The 23658-nt window shown below is 42.1% G+C and overlaps 1 protein-coding gene across 1 annotated transcript; it reads right to left on the bottom strand.

The window, feature by feature from the left end:
• Positions 1-892: 892 nt before the first annotated feature.
• LOC135498187 (uncharacterized) lies at positions 893-21959 on the bottom strand. The gene is made up of 3 exons (XM_064788394.1): positions 21338-21959; positions 6540-6746; positions 893-1854 (listed from the first exon to the last, which is right to left on the bottom strand). The coding sequence occupies exons 1-3, from the start codon at positions 21780-21782 to the stop codon at positions 1202-1204; spliced, it is 1305 nt and encodes a 434-aa protein (XP_064644464.1). The 5' UTR covers positions 21783-21959; the 3' UTR covers positions 893-1201.
• Between the last annotated feature and the right edge of the window lie 1699 nt (positions 21960-23658).

Raw genomic sequence — 23658 nt, 5'->3', positions numbered from 1 at the left:
TCTTACGGTTACGAAATGCCCAACTTTGTCTACAGATGGATGGATGGATGGATATGCCAATCGAATAGCTATTAGACTAGCTCCGCTGACTTGTGTCCAAGATATCAGACGGTATGTCACGAAGTGGAGGCAAACTCTGCAGAGGGTCCTGGGTCACGTTCTGGGATGGTTCTATAGGAGTCGGTTCGATACTATCTTCATCGTCTGAGCTCTCGTGGGAAGTCTCAAACATTTATATGCGCCTTGCGGTACCGTATAACATTCACATTTTTTGACGCGATGGTCCACCATCAGTTATCCGCACTGATCCAGGCTCTACACAGTGACAAAGTCTTAGCTGAACAAAGACTATTCGTAGAAGTCGGACAAACGAAAAACTGCAACAAGAACCCAGTCGCAGAAAAGGCAATCCAGGAACTGGAAAAAGAGTTGTTGAAGATCGACCCCATGGGAGGTTCAGTATCCCAGAAGACCTTAGTAGTTGCCACCGCCCTGCTTAACAGCCGCTTCCGATCGAGAGGATTATCGGCACGAGAGATGGGGACACAGCGTGACCAATTCTCCAATAAGCAAATTGATGTTAATTCAGATGCAGCATCATAACAGAGCCACGAATCACGGGTACAGCGAGAAGTCCAACGCTCCATTGGGAAAAACTGCCAAGGCACAGTCAGTTGAAGTCGGTGAAGTAGTCTATCTTTACAGTGACCGTAATAAGAACGCATCACGTAACCGTTATCTTGTCACATCAGTAAAAGCCGACTGGTGCAACATCCGAAGATGGTATTGAACCGACTCCATTAGAACCATCCCAGAACGTGACCCAGGACCCTCTGCAGAGTTTGCCTCCACTTCCTGACATACCGCCTGATATCGTGGACACAAGCTGTCAGTGTCAGCCTCACAATGCCGCTGATATTCAACCAGTTCCCGCACGCGACATTCACGTGGTCAACACGTAATAGAACCGTCAATGAAATAGAAACACCCCCTCTGCGCCGTTCAACTCGCCAACGCCGTCAAACTCAAGGCATAAACTGGGTCTGTTAGAAAGTAAGTGGCAGAAAACTAGTTATTCAATGAAACGTCAATGTGAAAGGTTATCACTAACTGCAATGACTTTACCTGAGACATACTACAGCGCTGTTTTTTACTGCAGTAAACTGACTTGGGAAAATGCCCCTGGCCATATTATCGTGTCTTATGTACTAACAGGACAAGTAAATTTTGCTGGTTCAAGATAACTTGGGACTTTTGAAAGCATTATCATATTACTTCCATCCGTTTGTTCCTTATGTGACTGACAGTGGGCATCAAGCTTAAGGTGCTCCCGATAGTAGTGAATGCCTGAGGATTTTTCATGGAAACCAGATCTGAATTTTAGAGCTCGTTCATCAGGACATATGAAGTCACAACTCAGGACACACCAAAGGTAGAATAGAGCATACTCTTCAAGAATGCCATCAGTTTGCAGAAGTATGGGTTGAGTTCTTAAGAGTATGTCATTTACAGAATCATACAGAAAAACTGAAAACCGTTTTTTAGAGAGAAGGATGGTAGGGCACAGTCCCCTCTGAGGTTTCTTTACCTGTTGCCCATCAGAATTATACTGCCGATAAAATGAAAATACAATACAAGTGGCTGTTGCTTGACTCATTGCAGAAACACCTGCCTTATTGTCACTATACTCCTGGGCAATGCCAATGGAGGAACGATGGTCCGGATAAAACTTCTTTCTTGGAGGTTCAGCGTCATTTGTTTCTTCTTCATCTTCATCGCCAATAACGTTTCTTGCAACAATTGGAACGGTACCCACAATAGCATCAATTCGTCCATGAAAAACCTTGTTGCAGCCTGAAAGTGAAAAAAAATCTGTGATGACACACACAAAGAATGAAGACCCGTAAAGTGAAATGGTTCATGGACCATATGCTCACTGCTGGATCAGGGACATAAAGAAGTAGGCCCTATACACCTATGCATAACCATTGTCTAACATTCAAAAAAACAGTGTTGTCACTGTCAGGACATTCACGTGACACCTTGAATGAAACAGCCAGGGACCATTGTGCTCACCGTAAGAACATTTAGTAGACAATTAATAATTCATGCTAGTTATAGAAAGGGCTACAGTATGTAGACAAATTAAAGTTTTATGCCATTTAACTGCTTTGACCTTGAAAAGTAGGTAAAACTAGAAATACAGTGATTGCGAGCAATCACTCATGATACCCCCCCCCCCCCCCCGTGGGAGCATGGCAGTGGTTGTGGCTAGGTGAAAACATGTTTTTGAGGCTAGAGGTGATTGTTTTTTATGGGCGAGAGTTTTTGCAAGCAAAGGTTGTGAATGAGTTATTTTTATGTACAGAGAGTGGATTGATATTAGTATGACCAAAAATCTGCAAGGCTTTTTGGTATTTTATTTTGTTGAACACGTAAGTTCCTTGGCTGCTTTTATAGAGCCATGGACCATACATTTTTATGAAGCATTTCGTCGTTTGCACCGTTTTCATTAATCCTTGCAGTTGCTCTCCCATAAATAAGTGGAAACGAAAATAAAGATGGCTGCCCCTGGTGGCCATATTCGATAAGTGGCCATGGTGATTTTCAATACGAACCATCGGCAACGTGATACCAACCTTCCCTAGAAATATGGGATCCATCAGTGCGCTGGTTCTCTTTTAAATGAGAACCAATATGGCTGCCAATATGGCTGCCAATATGGCTGCCCTTGCCGCCATATTGGATAAGTGGCGACGCCCATTTTCAATACCAACCATCGGCAACATGGTACCAACCTTCCCTAGAAATATCAGATCAATTGATGCACTGGTTCTCTTTTAAATGAGCGGAAACAAAAATCAAGATGGCTGCCCTGGCGGCCATATTGGATAAGTGGCGACGCCCATTTTCAATACCAACCATCGGCAACATGGATCAATCAGCACACTAGTTCTGTTTTAAATGAGCGGAAACGAAAATCAAGATGGCCGCCCTGGCCACCATATTGGATAAGTGGCGACACCCATTTTCAGTACCAACCATCGGCAACGTGATACCAACCTTCCCTAGAAATATCGGATCAATCAGTGCGCTGGCCGCCATATTGGATAAGTGGCGATGCCCATTTTCAATACCAACCATCGGCAACATGGTACCAACCTTCCCTAGAAATATCAGATGAATTGGCGCACTGGTTCTCTTTTAAATGAGCGGAAACGAAAATCAAGATGGCTGCCCTGGCCGCCATATTGGATAAGTGGCGACGCCTATTTTCAATACCGACCATCGGCAACATGGTACCAACCTTCCCTAGAAATATCGGATGAATTGGCGCACTGGTTCTCTTTTAAATGAGAGGAAACGAAAATCAAGATGGCTGCCCTGGCGGCCATATTGGATAAGTGGCGACGCCCATTTTCAATACCAACCATCGGCAAACTGGTACAAACCTTCCATAGAAATATGGGATCAATTGGTGCCTTGGTTCTCTTTTAAATGAGCGGAAACGAAAATGGGCGTCGCCACAAAAATCAAGATGGCTGCCCTTGAAGCCATATTGGATGTGTGATGACATTAAATACCATACCATGCGATCTCCCACTCATGGTGAGTTTCCACAAAAAAAACATATTTGTTCTGTGCAGTGGTTTTTATTCAATCAGTCCGGACAGACGGACGCACGCACGCACGCACGGACGAGTGCAAAACAGTATACCCACCACCAACTCGTTGGCAGGGGGGTATAATAAAAAGAAACATGTGCAAGTAATACTAAATGGTGGTTGATGTTCCCATGTTGATCAGATTGGTGGCGAACAGACAAGTAGTTAAGCAATAATCACCTTTCTTAAGGCTTTCAGATTTGGACCAGATTGTACTGAAATTTGGTGTCTGAGGTTATCTGACCTAGAGGGCCCTGTATACCCAGTTTCAGGTTCATAGCTTTAGCCGTTAAGAAATGTACCAAAGTTACACTCTAACAGCCAATTTTCATCTTCACTGACTTCAGGTTATCATCGGGCCTGCCCTCTTCTAACCTTCACACAACCAGCAAGTATGACGCATTCCTTGGCTGTGTGCCAAATGTTTCATTCTTGCCGGGAGTTAATTGAACAGCCAATCAGACTGGAGCCTATCTGCCTCGACCCTTGTATCATGGCCTCGGGACTGATACGGCTCTGCTCATAAGATAACATCTAAGGATCAAAAAAGCGTACGGTGAGTGTTGCATCACGTGCTTCTGATGACCGCGTGACCCAAGTTGGGCCGATCAGATTACAAATAAATGGCATCATATCTATTTATAACCAGCTTGAGCCGACTTTCAAAACTAGGTTTCTGATTGGACGCAACGATTTTGCCTCGACCCTTGGACGTCTAAATCCATTGGTTGTTGCAGAGCGTTGGGAGGATATAGCAGACGACGCACGCGAGGCATTATGGAGAATGCCAATTTTCGCTATTTGACCTCGGTGACCTTAAAAAGAAGGTCAAATCCAATAAGTACGACATGTGATGTATCCTTGCTAACGTTAACGCTGACTTTAAAATCTAACTAATATGAGAGTTGGTATCAGTTGAAATGGTATTAAATTCCAGATAACTGTTAACGTGACACAATTTTTTCAAATCGTTCATATGTAAGTGAGATTTTCTATCCAGCGCTACCGCTAATGTTGGCGTTAACTCTTACGCTGATTGAGTAACCGGACCCAGGAGTAACCGGACCCAGAAAAAATGCGCGATTTGCATCGCTGTCTACGCACGTCAGCGTCGACAGGCAGTGTAAATGACGTCGTCCGACATTTGACATAAGAACACATTTTCAACAATGAAAATATGCACCTGAGGTCGGGTTATACAAAATGTTAACTATTGCCGCGTTCACACTAGCGTTTTAATTCGCATTTAAACCGAATTTATTGCTTAATCCGAATTAAGCGTTCAGACTAGAGGCCCCTTAATGCGGATTATATGCGAATTAACAAATACGGTTTTAAATGCGTATTAATTAATTCGCACTTACTTAATCCGCATCAACATTTGCGGTATGAACGCCGTAGTGCGCATTAACGTGATTTACCGGGTAGTACAGCGTACGGACATGCGCATTGCTAACTAGATCACTTCCTTCCGGTTTTTCCACTTAGCCAGACGCTGTTGATCTTGGTGCCGCTGCCACCGAAATCGCCGCTCAGCCGCCAAATGACGCTGTCTGAGGCGCCGCCGACGTCTATGTTCCCCATTCATTCTCATTACTTGCAGCATGAACACAAAAACCATAGCAAACCCTTCATTTTCACGATTATTTGCGTTGAACTCATTCAGCAGAGACAAGACCACAATTGATTTTTTAAGCCTTTTAGCAGTTAAATTGTCAATGTTTGACCGCGACGCATCAAAGAATGCGTCAAGTAGTGAAACTGAAATTCGGATATGATATACGGGTTAGTCTTGCGAGTAACTGGTGCGATTTAAATTGGTGATTGACCACGGAAATTTTTTTTTAAATTGACAAGTTTGACACAAGTGGACATTTTTACCCATTTCGGCCATTTTCACTCCAAATTTGAACCACCCCCTATGGCCAGGTTGTCAAAATTCAAAATTATTTTTTTTACCAAACAATTCATTTATATCTTTAGAATTGCCACAGCAAATATTTTTTCAATACCTCTCCAAATATGTACTTGAGAGTAAAAAACATGCACTCGTCTAATAGATAGGCCTCGACCCTCCAACCTATGAATATTCATTAGTGGTCTTGTCTCAGCAGATTATCATCTATGGGCGCAGCCATCTTGGAATGAATGACCTAGACCGCTAACTAGAGCAGTTTGATTCGTCTTTTGTAGATGGCGCTGTGGTAAATACGGACTAGTGAGATTCGTGTCTGAACACGGCTAGTTCGGAATGAGGGCTTAATCCGCATTCCGAAGTGCGGACTACGGAATACGGTTTAAATCCGCATCTAGTGTGAACGCAGCATTAGTCCCCAATTCCTGGGTTGGGAGTCTCAAAATATCCCCCTTTCATGCTGTTGCATACATACTTCATGTGAATAGATAAAACCACATGGCATGCATGGTAAATGTACTTTAAGAGCGACATATAGGGAGCTAAATGTGTACCATTACTAAAATGTTGTGTTCCAAAATGTCATTTCATGATGTTTCTGTGTGTTTTTTTAATAAAAAAGTGTAGTGTCTGATATCTAACAAGGGCTGTCCGAGCTCTAACATGCCCTGTCCGGTAACTGTCCAGACGGTTCTCCAAGAACTGATGACATCACAATTAAATACTGGATCATCACCGTAGCAACGGTTAGAAATGGTTCCTGTAGACTTCCTGTGCCCGATTGGAAAGTGGATGAAGAGTTCGGCAATCGTCGGAAATGGCTTAGGTGTCCGATAACACCCCTGATTACCTTAAGTTGTTTCCTCAAGGGAAAAGTACCTTACTGTTTTACAACACAGTCTAATCCCCTGTTTTATCTGAGGAGACATTGACTCTCAAATAATTGGTATAGCACTCACCAATACTAGTGTTAGTATAATTCACACTGGTTCCACATCCGCAGAAGCACTCAGTCAGCTTATGTGCAGTCTGGTCATCGAGATAACATGCACAATCAGGTGCAAGCGGCTTCAGCACATGGTTGACAAGTAGTGTGACCATTTCACTTTCATAGACGCACTTAGCATCTTTAATCTTCTTCTTAATTTGGTACACATCTCCATTTGCTGAAACAAATAAAATAATGTTTACAAAATGGCATCCAACAACCTTTTCATAGACTGGTACCGCTCGTCCACAATACACTTTTACATTGGGAATTTTGCCCGTACTACTAATTCAAGCTGCGACAGTGGCGCCAGAAGTCATAAATGCCTCCAACTGAAATGTTTGGAATGGTGCTTTGTGAGGTGTGGGGACCAGAAAGAGCATTAGAGACGATTTTTAGGCAGTTTTTCAATGTTTTTGGGTTTGTTGATGTTTACTATCAATGTTTTCTTGCATTATGAGTGACTTTTTCATAGAGAAATCCATATTTTTTGATTTATAATATAAATCATATTGGCATTTTCTTGGCCGTGCGACCCGGATCTGACAGGCCCCTGGGGTCAGGAGCGCTTAAAAATCATCTATAGTCTGGTTCATATTGATAAGAAACGTGAACAAGAGGCCCAAGGGCCTGGCGCTCAGCTGAAATTTGGTCCTAACCAAATTGCGATGATGGTACAGTATAATTGACGAAATGGTGGCCAAACTAAGAGTGGAACGTTGCCTTAGCCCAAAAGCAATTCCATCTGAAGAACAGTGTATTTGGATGTGAAAATAACATGAGCAGAATAATATTTATCAAAATAGATGTTACATTATTCACAATTGGCTAAAGCACCAGCAATGTCATCTTAAAAGCCAATGAGGCTGTAAATGGGGGGGGAGGGGGCTTTATTTTTTAGTGGGTCTTAAGGCCCTTTTCCACTACCGCACAATCTGTCCCTGTTCAACTGTGCCGTGCTCGGTCCGGACCCGGCCCACTTGTTTTGTACCATTTCCATTGCGCGCAATAATATCCAGGCCAAATTCTGGTGTCCACATCGGCCGCTGTCAGCAGCGCTACTCTCCTATTTTCGGAGTTAGGAATGCTCCATGTTGCCCCTCTTGTTGTTGCTGAAGGTGCTGCTGCTGGCATGTTGTAGCGATATAAATCAATAACTTACGACAGAACTGCACATTGACAGAAATACCGGGGAATGACAACGGTCAAGGTCATTAGTGAGCATGCGCACTATTACTCAGATAAGTGGGCCCGGCCCAGTTCGCGTTTCCACTGCTCATTTTTATTGCCGAACCGTGCTCGACCCGGGTCGAGCTCACGTCCTTTTGGGGGGTTCGGCCCACATGGAAATGGCACCGTGCCGAGCCCGGTCGACCCATTTCCATAACACTTTTTTTAACCGAGCCGTGCTCGACCCGGGTCAAGGCCCGGCAATTTTTGATAGTGGAAAAGGGGCTTTAGTTTTGTAGTGGGGGTCTTTGTTTTGTAGTTGGTCTTAGTTTTGATGTGTGGGGTTTTAGTTTTGTAGTGGGTCTTTAGAGGTGATACTTTGAAAATATTCCAAAAATTGTTCAAATGAGAGCAATTTCTTATCTTTATGATTTGAACCATGGCTAAAAATACCGTGCTAAGTCGCACGTGATACCCCTCGGCAGAGTTGAGAACTGGTGAAAAGTTGCAGAGTGGGTACCTTGAAACGTGTGTGGCGTTGAAAATGTGGTGAAACAAGGAACTTGAGTGACACATGCTATTCACTTGAATTGCATGGAATTCCCTCAAGTTTTATAAGAGTGATTGCACTTGTCGAATTGGATGTGGGCAATTTTTAATACCGCACTGCTCCCACTGAAATGCATTACCCTTACCAGTTATTGGAAGGAAATCTTGAATGAGTATCAAATTAGAGCGTTTGCCTCGTTGGTCAAGGGACTTTTGAACTTTGACCTCTATGACCTTGAAAATTAGGTCAAACCGAAAACCAATGAATGGTCCAGGGACCATGTGCTCACCTCAGTCAATGTTAGTGCATATCATTTGCAGTCGATGTACATGTCACTTGGAAATTGGTTGACATCTAATCAACAGTTTAGGGAGTAACAAGGTTTCGTTGAATTTTCAAGATGGCAGCCTAGCGGCCATATTTGTCATCAGATTACATTGAAAATTTGGGATAACATAAAGAGTACATACAGGTAGATACATAATCACATGAAATTTGGTTGCAATCCAATTATCAGTTTCAGAGTAATAGGACTTTGAATGATTTTCAAGATGGCCGCCTGGCAGCCATATCAAGTGACAGATTTGGGATAATGTAAAGGGTACCTAGATATATAAACACAAGAAATTTGGTTGAAATCCAATTATTGGTTTCAGAGTAATAGGACTTTGTTCAATTTTCAAGATGGCCACCTGGCGGCCATATTTGATGTCCGAGCACACCAGATTCTAGGGATAGATTAGAGGGTGACTAGATACATGTCCACACAAGTTTAGAAGCTTCTAGCTCAAATAGAAACGAAACGTGCCACCTTATAGTGATTTAAGGAATTTTGACCTCTGTGACCTTGAAAAGTAGGTCAAATCAAAAGCTCGGAGGATATATGATGTACCTTTGCTAGAAGTACCTACCATATTTTTTTCAAAAATTTCCCCCCAGTATTAAGGGAGATATTGCATATTTTCACTTTTAGCATTCGGCCCCCTGGTGGCTGAACTGTGATACGCATCGGACCGAAACTTGGTCTCCAAGGTGTCATTACATAAGGGTACATGTGTACCAAGTTTCAACTCAATAGCTTTAACAGTTACGAAACGTGCCCTGCTAACGGACGACGGACAACAGACGACGGACGCCACGGTATAGGATAAGCTCACCTCTTCTGAGAGGTGAGCTAAAAACCATAAACCTGACTGATATATGATAGATCCTTAGGAGATACACATACCACGTGAATTTCATGAAATTCGGTTTAGTTGAATAGGAGTTATTGGCAATTTTGTGTTTTCAGCTAAGCCCCCCTGGGGGTGAAACGGTGAATCGGATGAAGACCATTTTAAATAGCGACCTGCTCTTACTGATAAGCTTCAAATATACAGCATATGAGAAGAAAATCTTGAAACAATCTCAAGTTACAGCATTTACGTCGTTGGTCAAGGGAACTTTGACCTCCGAGGCTCTGTGACCATGAAAATGAGGGTAAACCAAAAACCTGTGTAATATCTGATAGATCCTTAGGAGATACTCATACCATGTGAATTTTATCGCATTAGGTCAAGTTGAATAGGAGTTATCGCCAATTTTGTGTTTTCAGCTAGGGGTGAAACGGTGAATCGGATAGGGACGATTTTCAATAGCAACCTGCTCCTACTAATAAGCTTTACATATACCACATATGAAAAGAAAACCTGGAAGCAGTCTTAAAGTAAGAGCGTTTACGTCGTTGGTCAAGGGACTTTTGAACTTTGACCTCTGTGACCTTGGAAATAAGGTCAAACCAAAAACCCGTGTGATATATGATACATCCTTAGCAGATACACATATCAAGTGAATTTTATCAAATTCGGTCAAGTTGAATAGGAGTTATCGTCAATTTTGTGTTTTCAGCTAATGCCCCCTAGGGGTGAAACAGTGAATCGGATCGAGGCGATTTTCGATAGCGACCTGCTCCTACTGATATTGATAATTTTTACATATACCAAATATGAAAAGAAAATCTGGAAGCAGTCTCAAGTTAGAGCATTTACGTCGTCTCGATGTGCGGACAGACGGACGCCACAGATGACGATGATGACAATACCCCTCGGCCATGCCGTTGGCCGAGGGGTAAAAACTGCTCTCAGTTTTAAAGTATCTGAACAATTTGGATGAAACCTACCTCAAATGAATCTTCATAGAGAGTCCCAGCATTCTATTCCATTCAAAGCTTTGCTCCGACTGAAATCGCACCAGAAATGTTGACTTTGCAGCAAGATGTTTCCTGTGCTGAATGCAATGAAATGCACTGCAGGCAAACTTGCGTCATGAATGACGCGACGTCGTCAACAATGTAAGACGCTCTGTGTTTGACGTCATTTGGTCCCGACTCTCAAAGCCTGTACAAACTTTGTGTAGAAAAATTTCCTATGCCTTTACAATTCGCCTTATTTTGGAATGGTTGTGGACAATACAAATTTTAGAATGGAACAGAATGCAGGGACTTTCTGAGGTGCGTACTTTGAGAATATTCTGAAAATTTTTCAAAAGAGAGCCGTTTTTCACGTTTCTTATCAATCTGAACCAAACTATATTTCACACAAATATGACATTGACAAAAATGTTGTGCACACGAGTGCAGAGTTGAGGTGATGGCGAATGAGAAGACAAGGGTTTGATCTATATCCTATGAAGGTTTATTCTCAACTGACTCACATGCATGATAAATGATACAGCACGAAATACATACAATACAATAGAGCTGATTGGCAAAGTAGCGCGGGAGGCGTGGCTAATGCAATGGTAATTAGGCCAATGGTAACCAGGCAAATGCGGAGGGCCGCAACAAATGTATGATTTTTTATTATTAAAGGGGTGGGCCAATCGTTCACATCTAATTACCGTTGGTCTGATTTAATCTAGTTCCTATTCCTAGGCCACTAGTCCGGCCGTAATACTTCTACACGCATGCACACTCGCGCACTATCTGTACTGATTGGTGCATGTATCAGCGCTTCCCGATCGCTACGTGTTGATTTAGGCCACGAGTAATATCATGTTGGTTATATGAGAGTATTACGAGGAATGTGTACGGTTTCAATTATTGGTAATCTCCCGAAAATGAAAAGTTTTCTCAGGTGCCGGCACGGCTGTGATGTGCACCGTTTTCTTTGAACAAAGTGGCTATTGATACGGAAGCGTAGAAGATGTTCTGTAGACTATTTTCACGGCACTTCCTGCCGTGCATGCCTATCGAGGAAATATTGGACTTGTTATTTTCTTATCTTTGTATTGCTGTAAGATACAGTGTACAGAATCTGTATGGGAATGTGCAATCTGAATGTGATTTTAAATCGCTCATCATCCACAAAACTACAGGACTTTTTGTAGATTTATTTTATTTCATAAATTCAAGAAAAGGTCTCATATTGCATTTCAAGTCTTTGTTTGAAACAATCCCCCTAAAGCAAAGTGATTTTGAGGGGTTTAACGCACGCTACTTTGGTCGGGATTTTGGTGCAGACAATGATTTGAAGCAAGATGAGTTTTGGCCCTTAAATAGTATTAATCGGCTCAAAATGGGAATAAATATTCACTTTAGTAATATCAAACAGGGTTACATTACAGCAGACTCAAAAATCTTTCGTAAATCGCAACATTTACGGCATTACGAACTACAGTACATACACAGTACATCATCATGTACATACTCTAGATTCTTCTCAATAACACACCTTCTAGATATTCAAGCTTGCATTCTACGTACCGCCCCCGAAATAGGTACACAAAGAGTCGTTGAGCTCATTCACTGTGGATGACCAATCGCTAGGCCTAATATTGCATGGTTCAAACTACTCGAGTGTTCCAGACCGTGTCTGGAGATTGGGTTTATGCAATCAGTGTAATTCAATCGGTCCATGTTCAGTTCATACAGGGTAAGCCGAAAAAAATACCCATGCATTCCTTTCGTCGTCGTATCCTAACAGTGGCACGTTTCTTAACTGCTAGGGCTATGAACTTGAAACTTTGTACACAGAATGCCCTAGGTCAGCTGACCTCTGACACTGATTTTCGGTCCGATCTGATTCTCTGTTTGGCCACCAGGGGGCCAAATGTCGTTTTCTAAAAAGTGTGATATCTCGCTTATTAGTGACTTGTTTTCGATAAAACTTTTGTTGTAGGTACTCATAGCAAATATACATTTTATATTATACGGGTTTTTAATTTGACCTTGTTTTCAAGGTCACAGAGATCATATGGCGTAAATTGGCCATTAGAGTGTAAACTATGGCACGTTTCTTAACCACTAAAGCTATGAACTTGAAACTTGGTACATATAACCCCCTATATCACATAGCCTCTGGTGCTGAATTTTGGTTCGATCTGATTCCTAACTTTGCCACCAGGGGGCCAAAAGTGGAAATCTAAAAAGTGTGATATCTCACTTATAAGTGATTTGTTTTCGATAAAACTTTTGTTGTAGGTACTCATAGCAAATATACATTTTATATTATACGGGTTTTTAATTTGACCTTGCTTTCAAGGTCACAGAGGTCATATGGCGTAAATTGGCCATTAGAGTGTAAACTATGGCACGTTTCTTAACCACTTAAGCTATGAACTTGAAACTTGGTACATATAACCCCCTATATCACATAGCCTCTGGTGCTGAATTTCAGTTTGATCTGATTCTCAAATTTGCCACCAGGTGGCCAAAAGTGGAAATCTAAAAAGTGTGATATCTTGCTTATAAGTGACTTGTTTTCGATAAAATTTTTATGGTAGGTACTTTTAGGAAGAATACATCACATATCTTACGGCTTTTCAATTTGACCTACTTTTCAAGGTCACAGAGGTCATATGGCGTAAATTGGCCGTTAGAGGGTAAACTATGGCACGTTTCTTAACCAGTAAAGCTATGAACTTGAAACTTGGTGCATATAACCCCCTACATCAGATAACCTCTGATGCCAAATTTTGGCCCGATCTGATTCTTTATTCGGCCACCAGGGGGCCATAATGGAAAAAGTAAGAAGTGCAATATCTTGCTTATTTTTAGTGATTCGTTTTCAATAGCATTTTTATGGTAGGTTCTCCTAGCAAGGATACATCACATATCATATGAGTTTTTGATCTGACCTGCTTTTCAAGGTCACAGAGGTCAAATGGCGTAAATTGGTCATTTCATTGTAACAATGGCACATTTCTTAACCACTAAAGCTTTGAAATTGAAATTTGATACACATGACTCCCTACGTCATGTAACACCGAATTTCGATCTGATCTGGTACTCAACTCGGCCACCAGGAGGCCAAAACTAAAATAGGTAAAAAGTGCAATATCTCGTTTATTAGAGACTTGTTTTTGATGATATTCTTATGGTACTTACTCCAAGCAACGATACATCACATGTCATATCGACTTTGGTTTGACCTATATACTATACATTTACAATGTTTCTTAATCTGGATGAATTCCAAAGCACCAAATCTCTATACGGTGAGCACAATGGCCCCTGGCCGTTTCATTTATAAAACAGTGTGTAACGTGCCCTGTCGTGTCGATTGCGTCTGCCCCAGGCCTTTAAGCGACTGCCCGCTGCTTGGCAGCTGACTATTCTCAAAGAGGATTGAAGTATAAATGGACGATGACCACGCATTGCTGAAGAGAAGACGTAGATACTCGTTATCGGAGAAAAAACGGTACCTGTCTGACCTCGAGGAAGCTATACTGAACAGGACCGTGACCAGCATGACAGAATTTGCGACCCACCACAGGATTCCCGTACAGACGATGAAGCGATGGAACTTGGCGGAACTGCAACAGCAAGAACGCGAGGGGCGTGGCAGTGATCGAACGGTTCAAGAAAAAAATGATGGGCGCTGGCCAGTGGTAGAGGCAAGATTGCACCGGTGGTTTGGGCAAATACGCGACAGAAAGTTACCAGTCTCTGTCAAAGACATTCAGGAAAAGGCCCTGACATCATTCGAGACTTGGTGGAATGAGCTTCCAGAAGAACAGAGGCAAGACCTCATCGAGAGTAGACCCCAACACCATGACTTCTATGCATCTGCCGGATGGGTTGAAGGTTTTATGGCCAGAAAAAGAATCTCTCTGCGAAAGGTCAACAAAAACAGCACAGCCATACCCGCAGATGCTGCAAATCGTATTCAAGTGTTCCGTGACAACGTGATGGAGACTATCAAGCAGTTTGACCTTGCTATGCGCTTCCTGTTCAACATGGACCAAACGTTTTCACTTTTTGAGTTTCGTCCGATGTACACAGCCAGCTACATCAGGAGCCAATTCGGTAGATGTGCGCACGTCAAGATCTAATACTAAATTGGGCTGTACGGTAACCCTCACCATCACTGCCACAGGAGGAAAACTGCCAGCACACGTTACATTTCCCCGGAGAGGTTTCGTTAGACAACTCGCTGCGCTACAGGAAGGAGAATTGCCAGACAACGTCGTTGTTACGTCATCGGCCACAGGTTGGATGAAGGCGGAGACGGCGCAGCATTGGCTAGACGTAGTGCTTTATCCATATGTTACTGCTGAGAATGCCGAGCTCTTTCTCCTCATCCTTGACCGGTATCGTGTCCACCGTAAGAAACCTTCGGCATGGCAGTTACAGAGATCGGGGGGATGTTGCATTTCATCCCTGCGGGCTGTACCTCCCTTGCGCAGCCTCTAGATCTGACGGTTATGAAATCGTTCAAGAGTAACCTGCGGAGGAAGTGGAAGTCATGGAAGAAAGAGAATACCAACGACGAAGGACAGTGTGAACGAATTGGCCTTCGTGTCGTACTCAACATAATCAGTGAGGCCTGGGACGAAGTTCCTCCACAAGTTGTCGAGAAAGGATTCGAACTCGCATTCAGAGCTGCTCCTGTTGAGGAAGGTCCACATCAGCAGATAGATCAAGAGGAGGAAGGACTTGAGTTTACGGATGTCGAAGACAACGAAATTGAAATTGAAATGGACTAACCAAATGAACATAGTGAAGCCAGCGTACAGTCTGATTGACTGAATGTACCTGGTGCATGGACAAAGTGGGGTTAAAGTGGGTAAAAGTTGATTAAAGGCCATATTTCAAGGTTTGAAAACATGCTTGATACTCATGAAATATGTTGAGGGTTAAAAAAACAAGATCCCAGACATTAAAAAAATTCTAATAATAAAGTCATTATTTAGTTATTTCAATTTTCAATTTTAAACTATTTGAATTTCCCACCACACACAACTTTAGATTAGTTCCACATGTGGCCGCTAGGGATTTTTTGATGACGTAGATCAGGTCAGTCAGAACAAAGCAAGATGGCTTCTGCATACAGTTCAGAGAGTGAGAGCAGTGAATTTGAGGATGTTTTGGTCGATACAAAAGGATATTTAAACGTTGAGCCGTACATGTTCGAGCCATTAATATCACTAGATCATGATGAGAGTGATCATTCGGACGAAAGTGATTAGAATTTGTGGTTAATCAATTTGCATGGCAGACCTGCCGATATAGCAAAGAAGACATTGATAGACGGTTGCAGATGCATAACATGTATGATTTTTGAACAGACTAATGTTGCACAATATTGTTTCGCCTCGTCAGTGTTGTATCGCCAGTTATGTCATGACACTGAACTACTATTGAAAAGTGATGGTATTATGCACAATCATCTTGACGTGACGATATAATGCCGTGCAACGTTAGATAGGCCTAGATGTCAGATGACAATAATCTGTCATTGACAGTGGCTGTCACTGACACTGACCTGTGTCGCTGTCACCTTGCTATGGCTGGAACACAAGAAGACACTATGCGGTATCACAGACCCCATTAGGGCCTACACATTCTGTATAACAACCGACCTCAGCAGCCTCGGGCATTAAATGCAATTGACATGGTTGGAACAGCTGTTTTTAACAAGTGGCATTTAATATTCAGTTGGATGCAGATATCCGGCTTCATGTGATAATCCGTCATCGATAAAGTGATCACTGCAAAGTTTGGCCGAAGGCCCAGGCTTCCAACACTCCAAACGTTTGCACTTCCGAATCCACAGCTTCCTCCTCTATCGTTCAACTGGCTTTGGAAATTCATGAAAATGGGTCCCATCCGTCATTCGATTGTTCTTTGTGCTATCCTTGACACAATTCGGAGCCACACAATACACCATAGTGAATGAAACACATTACTTCCAGGTGTGCATAATTAATTAAGGCCCTCCTGCTTTTATGATTGCATGACATGTACAGATAACCTGATCTACATCACAACTTTTGCTGAACCCGCCGCCTGGCTCTAACAAGCCAGTTGCTAGCCTGATTAGGTAATCAAGTTGTCAAACACATAATTGGCTATATCTTCAAAATGGATGGAGCTAATTGCATTTGGTTTTCTGTATTGTATAAAGTGTTAGGTACACTTTTGAAATCGTCTTACAGCAGAAAATGGCAAAAAACCTTGATATATGGCCTTTAAATAAACAAATCAACAACCTACTCCTTTCCTTTTTTGCTCGAGTCATCTATACAGTACGCACTAACGATATTCATCGTTTTTCGACGTCATCGTGTAATTGTTATGTCATGCCACAAGTGTATAATGCCTTAACATGATGCATGAACACTTGACGCGACGTCACAATTGCACAGCTATTACGTCGCAAAAACGGCGATAAATACCCAAGTGGAACACTTATGAGTCACCCTGTACATCGCAAACAACCCCAAGATGAAGACGAATCGCAAGGGCCATGTCACTAAACCACAGGTCACTAGTGGTTGTAATTGGCTGTCAACAATACCCAACAATATCCACGCCCGGTCTCAGCGCTGACCAATGACTTCAAAGGCCTTTGTCATGCCCAGTGCATTATACGATTGGGGCGGTCCCACCACTTAATAATGAAGGTGTGTTATTGAGAAGAATCTAGAGTATAACAAGCTAGCTTACGTCAATACCAAAGAGCAGAAAATTAACGTTCGAATCATCCGAGTCGATACGCAGTATCGACTCGAACTGCAAACTCAATCCACATTTGATGACCTCATTATAGCGCCAAAAACTACTTCATTTGAACTCGATTCTAAAATCTCTTCAAAAAAACAATTTCCATCGTTAAAATCAGATGAAAACATTCTTAATCAAATCATTCATTATTTAAAATCATTATCATCAATATGACATATTGACTAATTGAGAAAAAAACGGACAAATATCGAAATACGATTCTTTTGCCGAGAAATAGTTCTTGCCGATTCACTCTGCCACTTGCGCGACCTCGTCACAATGGCCATGTGGTGGCCAGCGGATTAATTTATCAAATATGGAAGGTTTCCAATGGCGTTAGAGGGACTATCCGTCCCTATGGTATCGCCCTCTATGTTTAGAATGGAAAATTAAGTCCAATATTTAGAGATGACAAGCCATTTTCAAAAGTACTGAAAACATAGACATATTATATACATGATATATCACTGGAAAGAGTGAAAAATATGCAAAAAATATGATACCATTTTTAGACTCTGATTTAATTTCTGTGATTTTCTATGATTTTTAAAGATTTCCATTTTCTGGAATTTTCTGTCAAATTTCATTTCCTTCCTGCCAGTTCCAATAAATTGACAAATACATTCATATTCTACTTTCTTTTCTTTGCAAATAAGCTCGTATTGACTAACAAACATCATAACCACACTGTTGCAGCCAATATTGTTCATAAACTTCATGATCTTGACCAAATTCCAATAAACTGCATGGCTTTGTTATTGTTGTGTGCTATAAATAGTTCATGTCATACGTATTACGCATGCGCAGAAAGGTTGCGCATGCGCAATGTAACGATTTTCGGGAGCAGACATTATTTTCCGGTGTGCAAAAGTTGTTTGCGCTAAATTGCGTTTGCCTAAAACAATGAGATTAGACTTTAATAACGTATTTTGACACCTAAACTACAGTGGAACCCCGGTAACACGACCTCCCAAGGGACTAAGCCGAAGTGGTCGTGTTACCGGGGTGGTCGCGTTAGTGAATTTAAGAATCATAAGTAGGTTTTCCCGCCAAAACATCGTCCTAGCAGATATGCTGTGTGTACATTGACATGCATTAATGACTACGCCACCGGGTGATTCGATAATTTGTGTGTATATCACGAATAAAAAATCATTTTCTTGAGTGTTTTGCGTTTAATTTACAACTTATGTAAATGAGTAAATAAACTGACGAGAGCTAATTAGACCAAACATTACATTAAAACTTGAGCATGCTAATTAGAGCAAGCATGTCATTCACACCATCGGCAGCTGCCCTTCTTGATGTCAAGCTAATATTCCCGCTAACATTGAGAGAGGTGATGTGAGAAGATGTTGAGAATTATTCCTGATGTCTTCCTGCTTTAACTTCAGCCAATTTGAACTGGTACTGATTAAATCATCTTTTTAAAAACGTATTTTATCAATATTACGACGTAGTAAGCACTCTTTACTTTGAGTATCGGTACTCTTACTAATCAACATAATTTATTTGTCCTAAAAACTACGTGTGCATGCCTCTTGACATCATTTAATACTAAATGATGAAAAACAAACCGTGAGTCGAAAAGAAAGTTTATTCTTCATTTTATTTGCGCTTACATTTGATCAAACTCACTTACACATCATTTATTTTCATATGGATTCCCATGGTCATTGTGTTCGAGGTGCCAACTATCAACACGGATTTGCGAGAAGGTGCCAATTGATACGATGCGGTCATGGTTGATTACGGCAATTAGGCCTCATGGTCGCGTTAGCGGGGTTAATTTGCAGTTTGGGACCGACCAAGCTGGTGGTTGCGGTCTGGGTACCGGGGTGGTCGTGTTAGCGAGGGCCAGTTAATGAGAATTAGAGAGAAAACCATTCGGGACCGGAGAATTTTGGTCGTGTTCGCGGGGTGGTCGCGTTACTGAGGTGGTCGCCGACCGGGGTTCCACTGTATATTCTATTACTTCGTCGGGCTTCGTTATCAACTCTACGTATGTCAACGAAGGGACCAAAGGGAGGATGCAAGGAGGATACCGCGGTGACGTCACATCACGTGATCCCGACCCATATTAGTGATCGCTATGGCCAATCAGATTCAGTCTACTGACAGCACCAGCACTGAACACATCTCCACGTCTCACTGTCTGGTGCGCTCCTGTACACAAAAACACCAATAGACATGAAATATTGCAATACCTAGTATGGATTCTTCCTGTGTAAAGTAAAATTTACAGAGCAGATTAACTTCCACGAATAAAAAAGACGTTTGGCGTGGCCAAAGTGCGGAAATAATGTCTCCGCTAAAATACACTACGAAATACACTAGGCAATGCACTACGCAATATACAGTAGAGATGCAGTTGAGTTTGTTATTGTTTTGACTTAGAAGCCCGCCCATATCATAATATATTCATGTATTCATGAAGTATGAACTCATTTCTGTCCCATACAACTCTAAGAACAGTCAATTTCTCCTTAAATCATTACCGAAACCGCGATATCCGCAGGAAGATTTCGTTCTAGTGTCCGAAAATGCATGATCTTACAGGGGCGCTAACTCGACAAATAGAGGGGATCTATGCGAGTTTTAGGTATTACAGGTCTCGAAATTGTAAAATCTGTAAACATGCCTCCAAATCCCATTATGATAATGAAGAGATTGCCCCATATCTGGGAGACTGTTTTGAAACCATCGCTAATTTTGGAAGATCGGTGCCGGCTATAGGGTTTAAAAAACCCTATTTTTTTCCCCATCAAAACAGCACTTTTCATTATTCAAATGATAGCTTATTGTCTGAAGACTTATTTCATAGCAGAAAAGTAGTAATAACTCTGATTTGATGCGAAAAATCTAACTTTTTTGATGACTTGATTTTCCCTTGGCCGTGGATCGAGTTTGTTTACAATATGCAGCGCCATCTTGGAAAAGCCGTGACGTCACCGCGGTATCCTCCTTGGGGAGGATGGTAACTTTAGAATCAATAAAAATAATGAAAACCTGCAACAAGTAACGATCCAAGGCCTGATTTAGCAAATTACACATTTCTCCCCGCCACTGCACCACGTGATATCCCACAATTACCTCCGCGACTCATCAACAAAAGCCTAATCAATTCCGGGACATTTTCGTAAAATCGGAAATGCAGACGATTTTTCGTGAAAACCCTGTCACGAATTTTCCCGCCGAAATCTATCAAAATCATCTTGGAACATTACAAAAACACTTATGCACGATAGAAAAGTACCATTGCTAGCGAACAAGACCCTAAAGTATTTAAAAGGAACTTTGAAACACATCAGATTGATCTTTGAACTTGGTCAAAAATGTACGGTGGCAGAATAGGAAAACTCAAAATGGCGGCTGGCTTGTCATCCCTACAATATTTCCTCGATGCGCATGCGCGGCAGGATATGCCTGGAAAATGGTTTAAGGAACATCTTCTTACGCTGCCGTAAAAATAGCTGTGATAGATTAAGGTTCACTTTGCATCGGTCATGCTAATTCCCGACCTACCCCGACTTTTCCCGACATTTCCCGACTTGCGGAAAATGCTGCTAAAATATAGTGTATTAATCATCAGAATATTTATATTTGTACTGTTTACATACATATACAGCACGTCTGTTAATTTCAGGACTTTTGAAGGATGCTAAGTTGAGCAAATCAACTCCAATAATTAATTTATGCTGGGTTCAGACAAGGCCGTATGCATGTACAGTTTACAAGAAGCGACAACCACAACTAACCAAGATTACCGACCTGCAGAAAAATTGCGGTCGGTTGGGTAGATGTAACTTGCTTTGCTCAACTTAGCATCGTTCAAAAGTCTTGAAATTAACAGACGTGCTGTATATGTATGTAAACAGTACAAATATAAATATTCTGATGATTAAAACACTATATTTTGGCAGCATTTTCCGCAAGTCCGGAAATGTCGGGAAAAGTCGGGGTAGGTCGGGAATTAGCATGACCCCTTTGCATGGACCATGGACCTCCATGCATTGACTAGGCCTAGGCCTAGGGGTCTACTTATGGATAGGCCTATACTTACTTGTTCCTTCTACTACTTTATGATCTTCATCTACTAGTACTACTTCATTGTAGTGATCCATGTACTCGAGGATAGCAGCCAGACGTTTGTCCATTCTTGTATAATAGCCATCCTCACATGCCATCTGTAACTTATCAATAGAGTTTTTGAAGACGTCCCAGGCCAATTCCCCCTCGTGCACGTCATTACATCGTGCGCGTGCGGCTGATTTGAATAACCCAGGCAGTAGATCGCGTTCAGCAGAGCACTCAGATAACGTACAACGAAGATCATTGACAGCCACGAAATTCGTGTAGAAAAAATCCCCACGATTTCCTCCTCCCGCCAGTTTACCCGAAATCTTATCTAAAAAGTCCTTTATAGCAACTTTCGTGGCGTTTGAAATCGGTATTTTCTCAATCTGTTCATCTTCATGTTTTTGCTGCGTTGTAGAAATTGCCGCCATAGTCAGTCGTATCCTCGTTACTGAGTCGTTGAAGATGTATATTGAAGATGCCGTATGCCTGGCCGCGTACCTCCAACCAATTTGCACACCAAAGGTCGACGGCTCACCTACGATAAACGGCGAGGGTGACCTCCAACACTAATCTCCAAAAGCAGAGTTAATATTCAAAATATCATGTCGACCTCATCACACACCACCTAGTAAACCACGCACCTCCCTGCGAGATCTCGTGATAATCGACCAGTAATGTGAATGAATGAGAGGTCTCACTAGCCAGTGCAATGGCCGGGCCTACCTGGCTGCGATCGCTACCTGGCTCCACAAATGGCGCGACGTCATTTCATGCATACCCCTGTTCAAGTGGCTGTCGACCTTGCAGTATATCACTCTCACACATAAACCTATACATGTCTGAATAACTTGTCGCTTCTAGAATACATCTGGTCAGCTTTCATTGTTATCAAGTAATTCAGTCATGAGAACATGGGGGCAGCACAATACATGAGACACCCTGTACGTCGATGAAAATTTTGAAAATTTCACCTTGCCGCCTTATAACTTGACAATTAACATGGATGGTGAAATAATATTTTTATAAACTTCTACTTATCACCTTGAGAAAGCCAAATAATAACAATTTTAAATTTTGATACCAAAATAGGGTGCCGTTGCGGCTTTTCTTTGAGCATTTTGACCGCGAAGTCTCACCTTGAGAACATGTGCATGCACTCTGACAGGAACCAGTTCATGTCAACATCCGATTGAGCTATTAATAGCATGCAAGGCCTGGTCACTGCGGACGTGCACAGAAGAAGCTGATATTTTCCTCAAATAATCGTCAGAGCTACCTCTTCACAAAATACCCAGGACACCGACATTTGAACATGCAGCAATAGCGATATGATAGGCTTATCTGTATCCATGGTAATCGCCTGAGATTGAAGAACTTTTTGGGGGGGGACCAATGTTGACCTGATCACCACTGGCTAGTGAGACCCTAGCATGTGCATTGTACCTGTCCTCAACCTGGCGATCATCTGCAGCTTTTTTCTCGCGGTACTGATCGGTTGCGAAACTCTGCGCTTTGATTGGCAGATTAGACGAGATTCGTCGATTGAAGAATAGTTCTACTGGAGATGGCATGTTCGGACCAAGGGGTGTGGTACGATGTGCGAGCAATGCTTCGTTAGTCTTTTTTAGCGATTTGCGAATGAGGCCTTGTGCAGTTTTTACACAGCTTGGCGATGAAGCCGTGCGATTTAGCGTGCTTTGGTGAACAAGTGATGTGCACAATACCAAGTTCTTCGATCATTTCCCTGAATTCACGTCCTATGTATGGACCACCGTTATCTGAAATCACGGTGTTAGGCACGCCGAACAATGAAAACATTTTTCGCGCAAATTCTGCGGTAGCATGGCTCATCATGGTTCTCATCTGTTCAACTATTGGGTATTTCGAATGGTAATCGGCCATCACAATATAGTTCTTTCCATCCACCTCAAACATATCAGTGCCAAGGGTGTGTCATGGCACAGGTGGAATGTCCGGTAGGATGGGCATCATAGTCTCTTTTGCTTGCGATTTGCGGTGTGTTTGACAGGTCAAACAGGTTTTCACTATATTTTCGTTGTCAGTGTTCATCCCTGGCCAATAGACTGAATTTCGGGCACGCTGCTGACAGCGGTTTATGCCTTGATGGGCTTCATGAATGCGATTGAGGAAATCGTCGCGCAGTGATCTCGGGATCACGATCTGTTCTCCTTTAATGACGAGTCCATCGTCCATAGTTAGTTGGTCTCGGAACAGCCAATATTCGCGGATTTCTCTAGGTATTTCATTTCGCGTGTTAGGGAATCCTCTCATTATGAATTGTTT

The sequence above is a fragment of the Lineus longissimus genome, chromosome 13 (genome assembly GCF_910592395.1).
Source record: "Lineus longissimus chromosome 13, tnLinLong1.2, whole genome shotgun sequence".
Taxonomy (NCBI): Eukaryota; Metazoa; Nemertea; class Pilidiophora; order Heteronemertea; family Lineidae; genus Lineus; species Lineus longissimus.
Note: the sequence above shows the minus strand (reverse complement) of the source record. Positions and strands in the feature narration are given on the sequence as shown.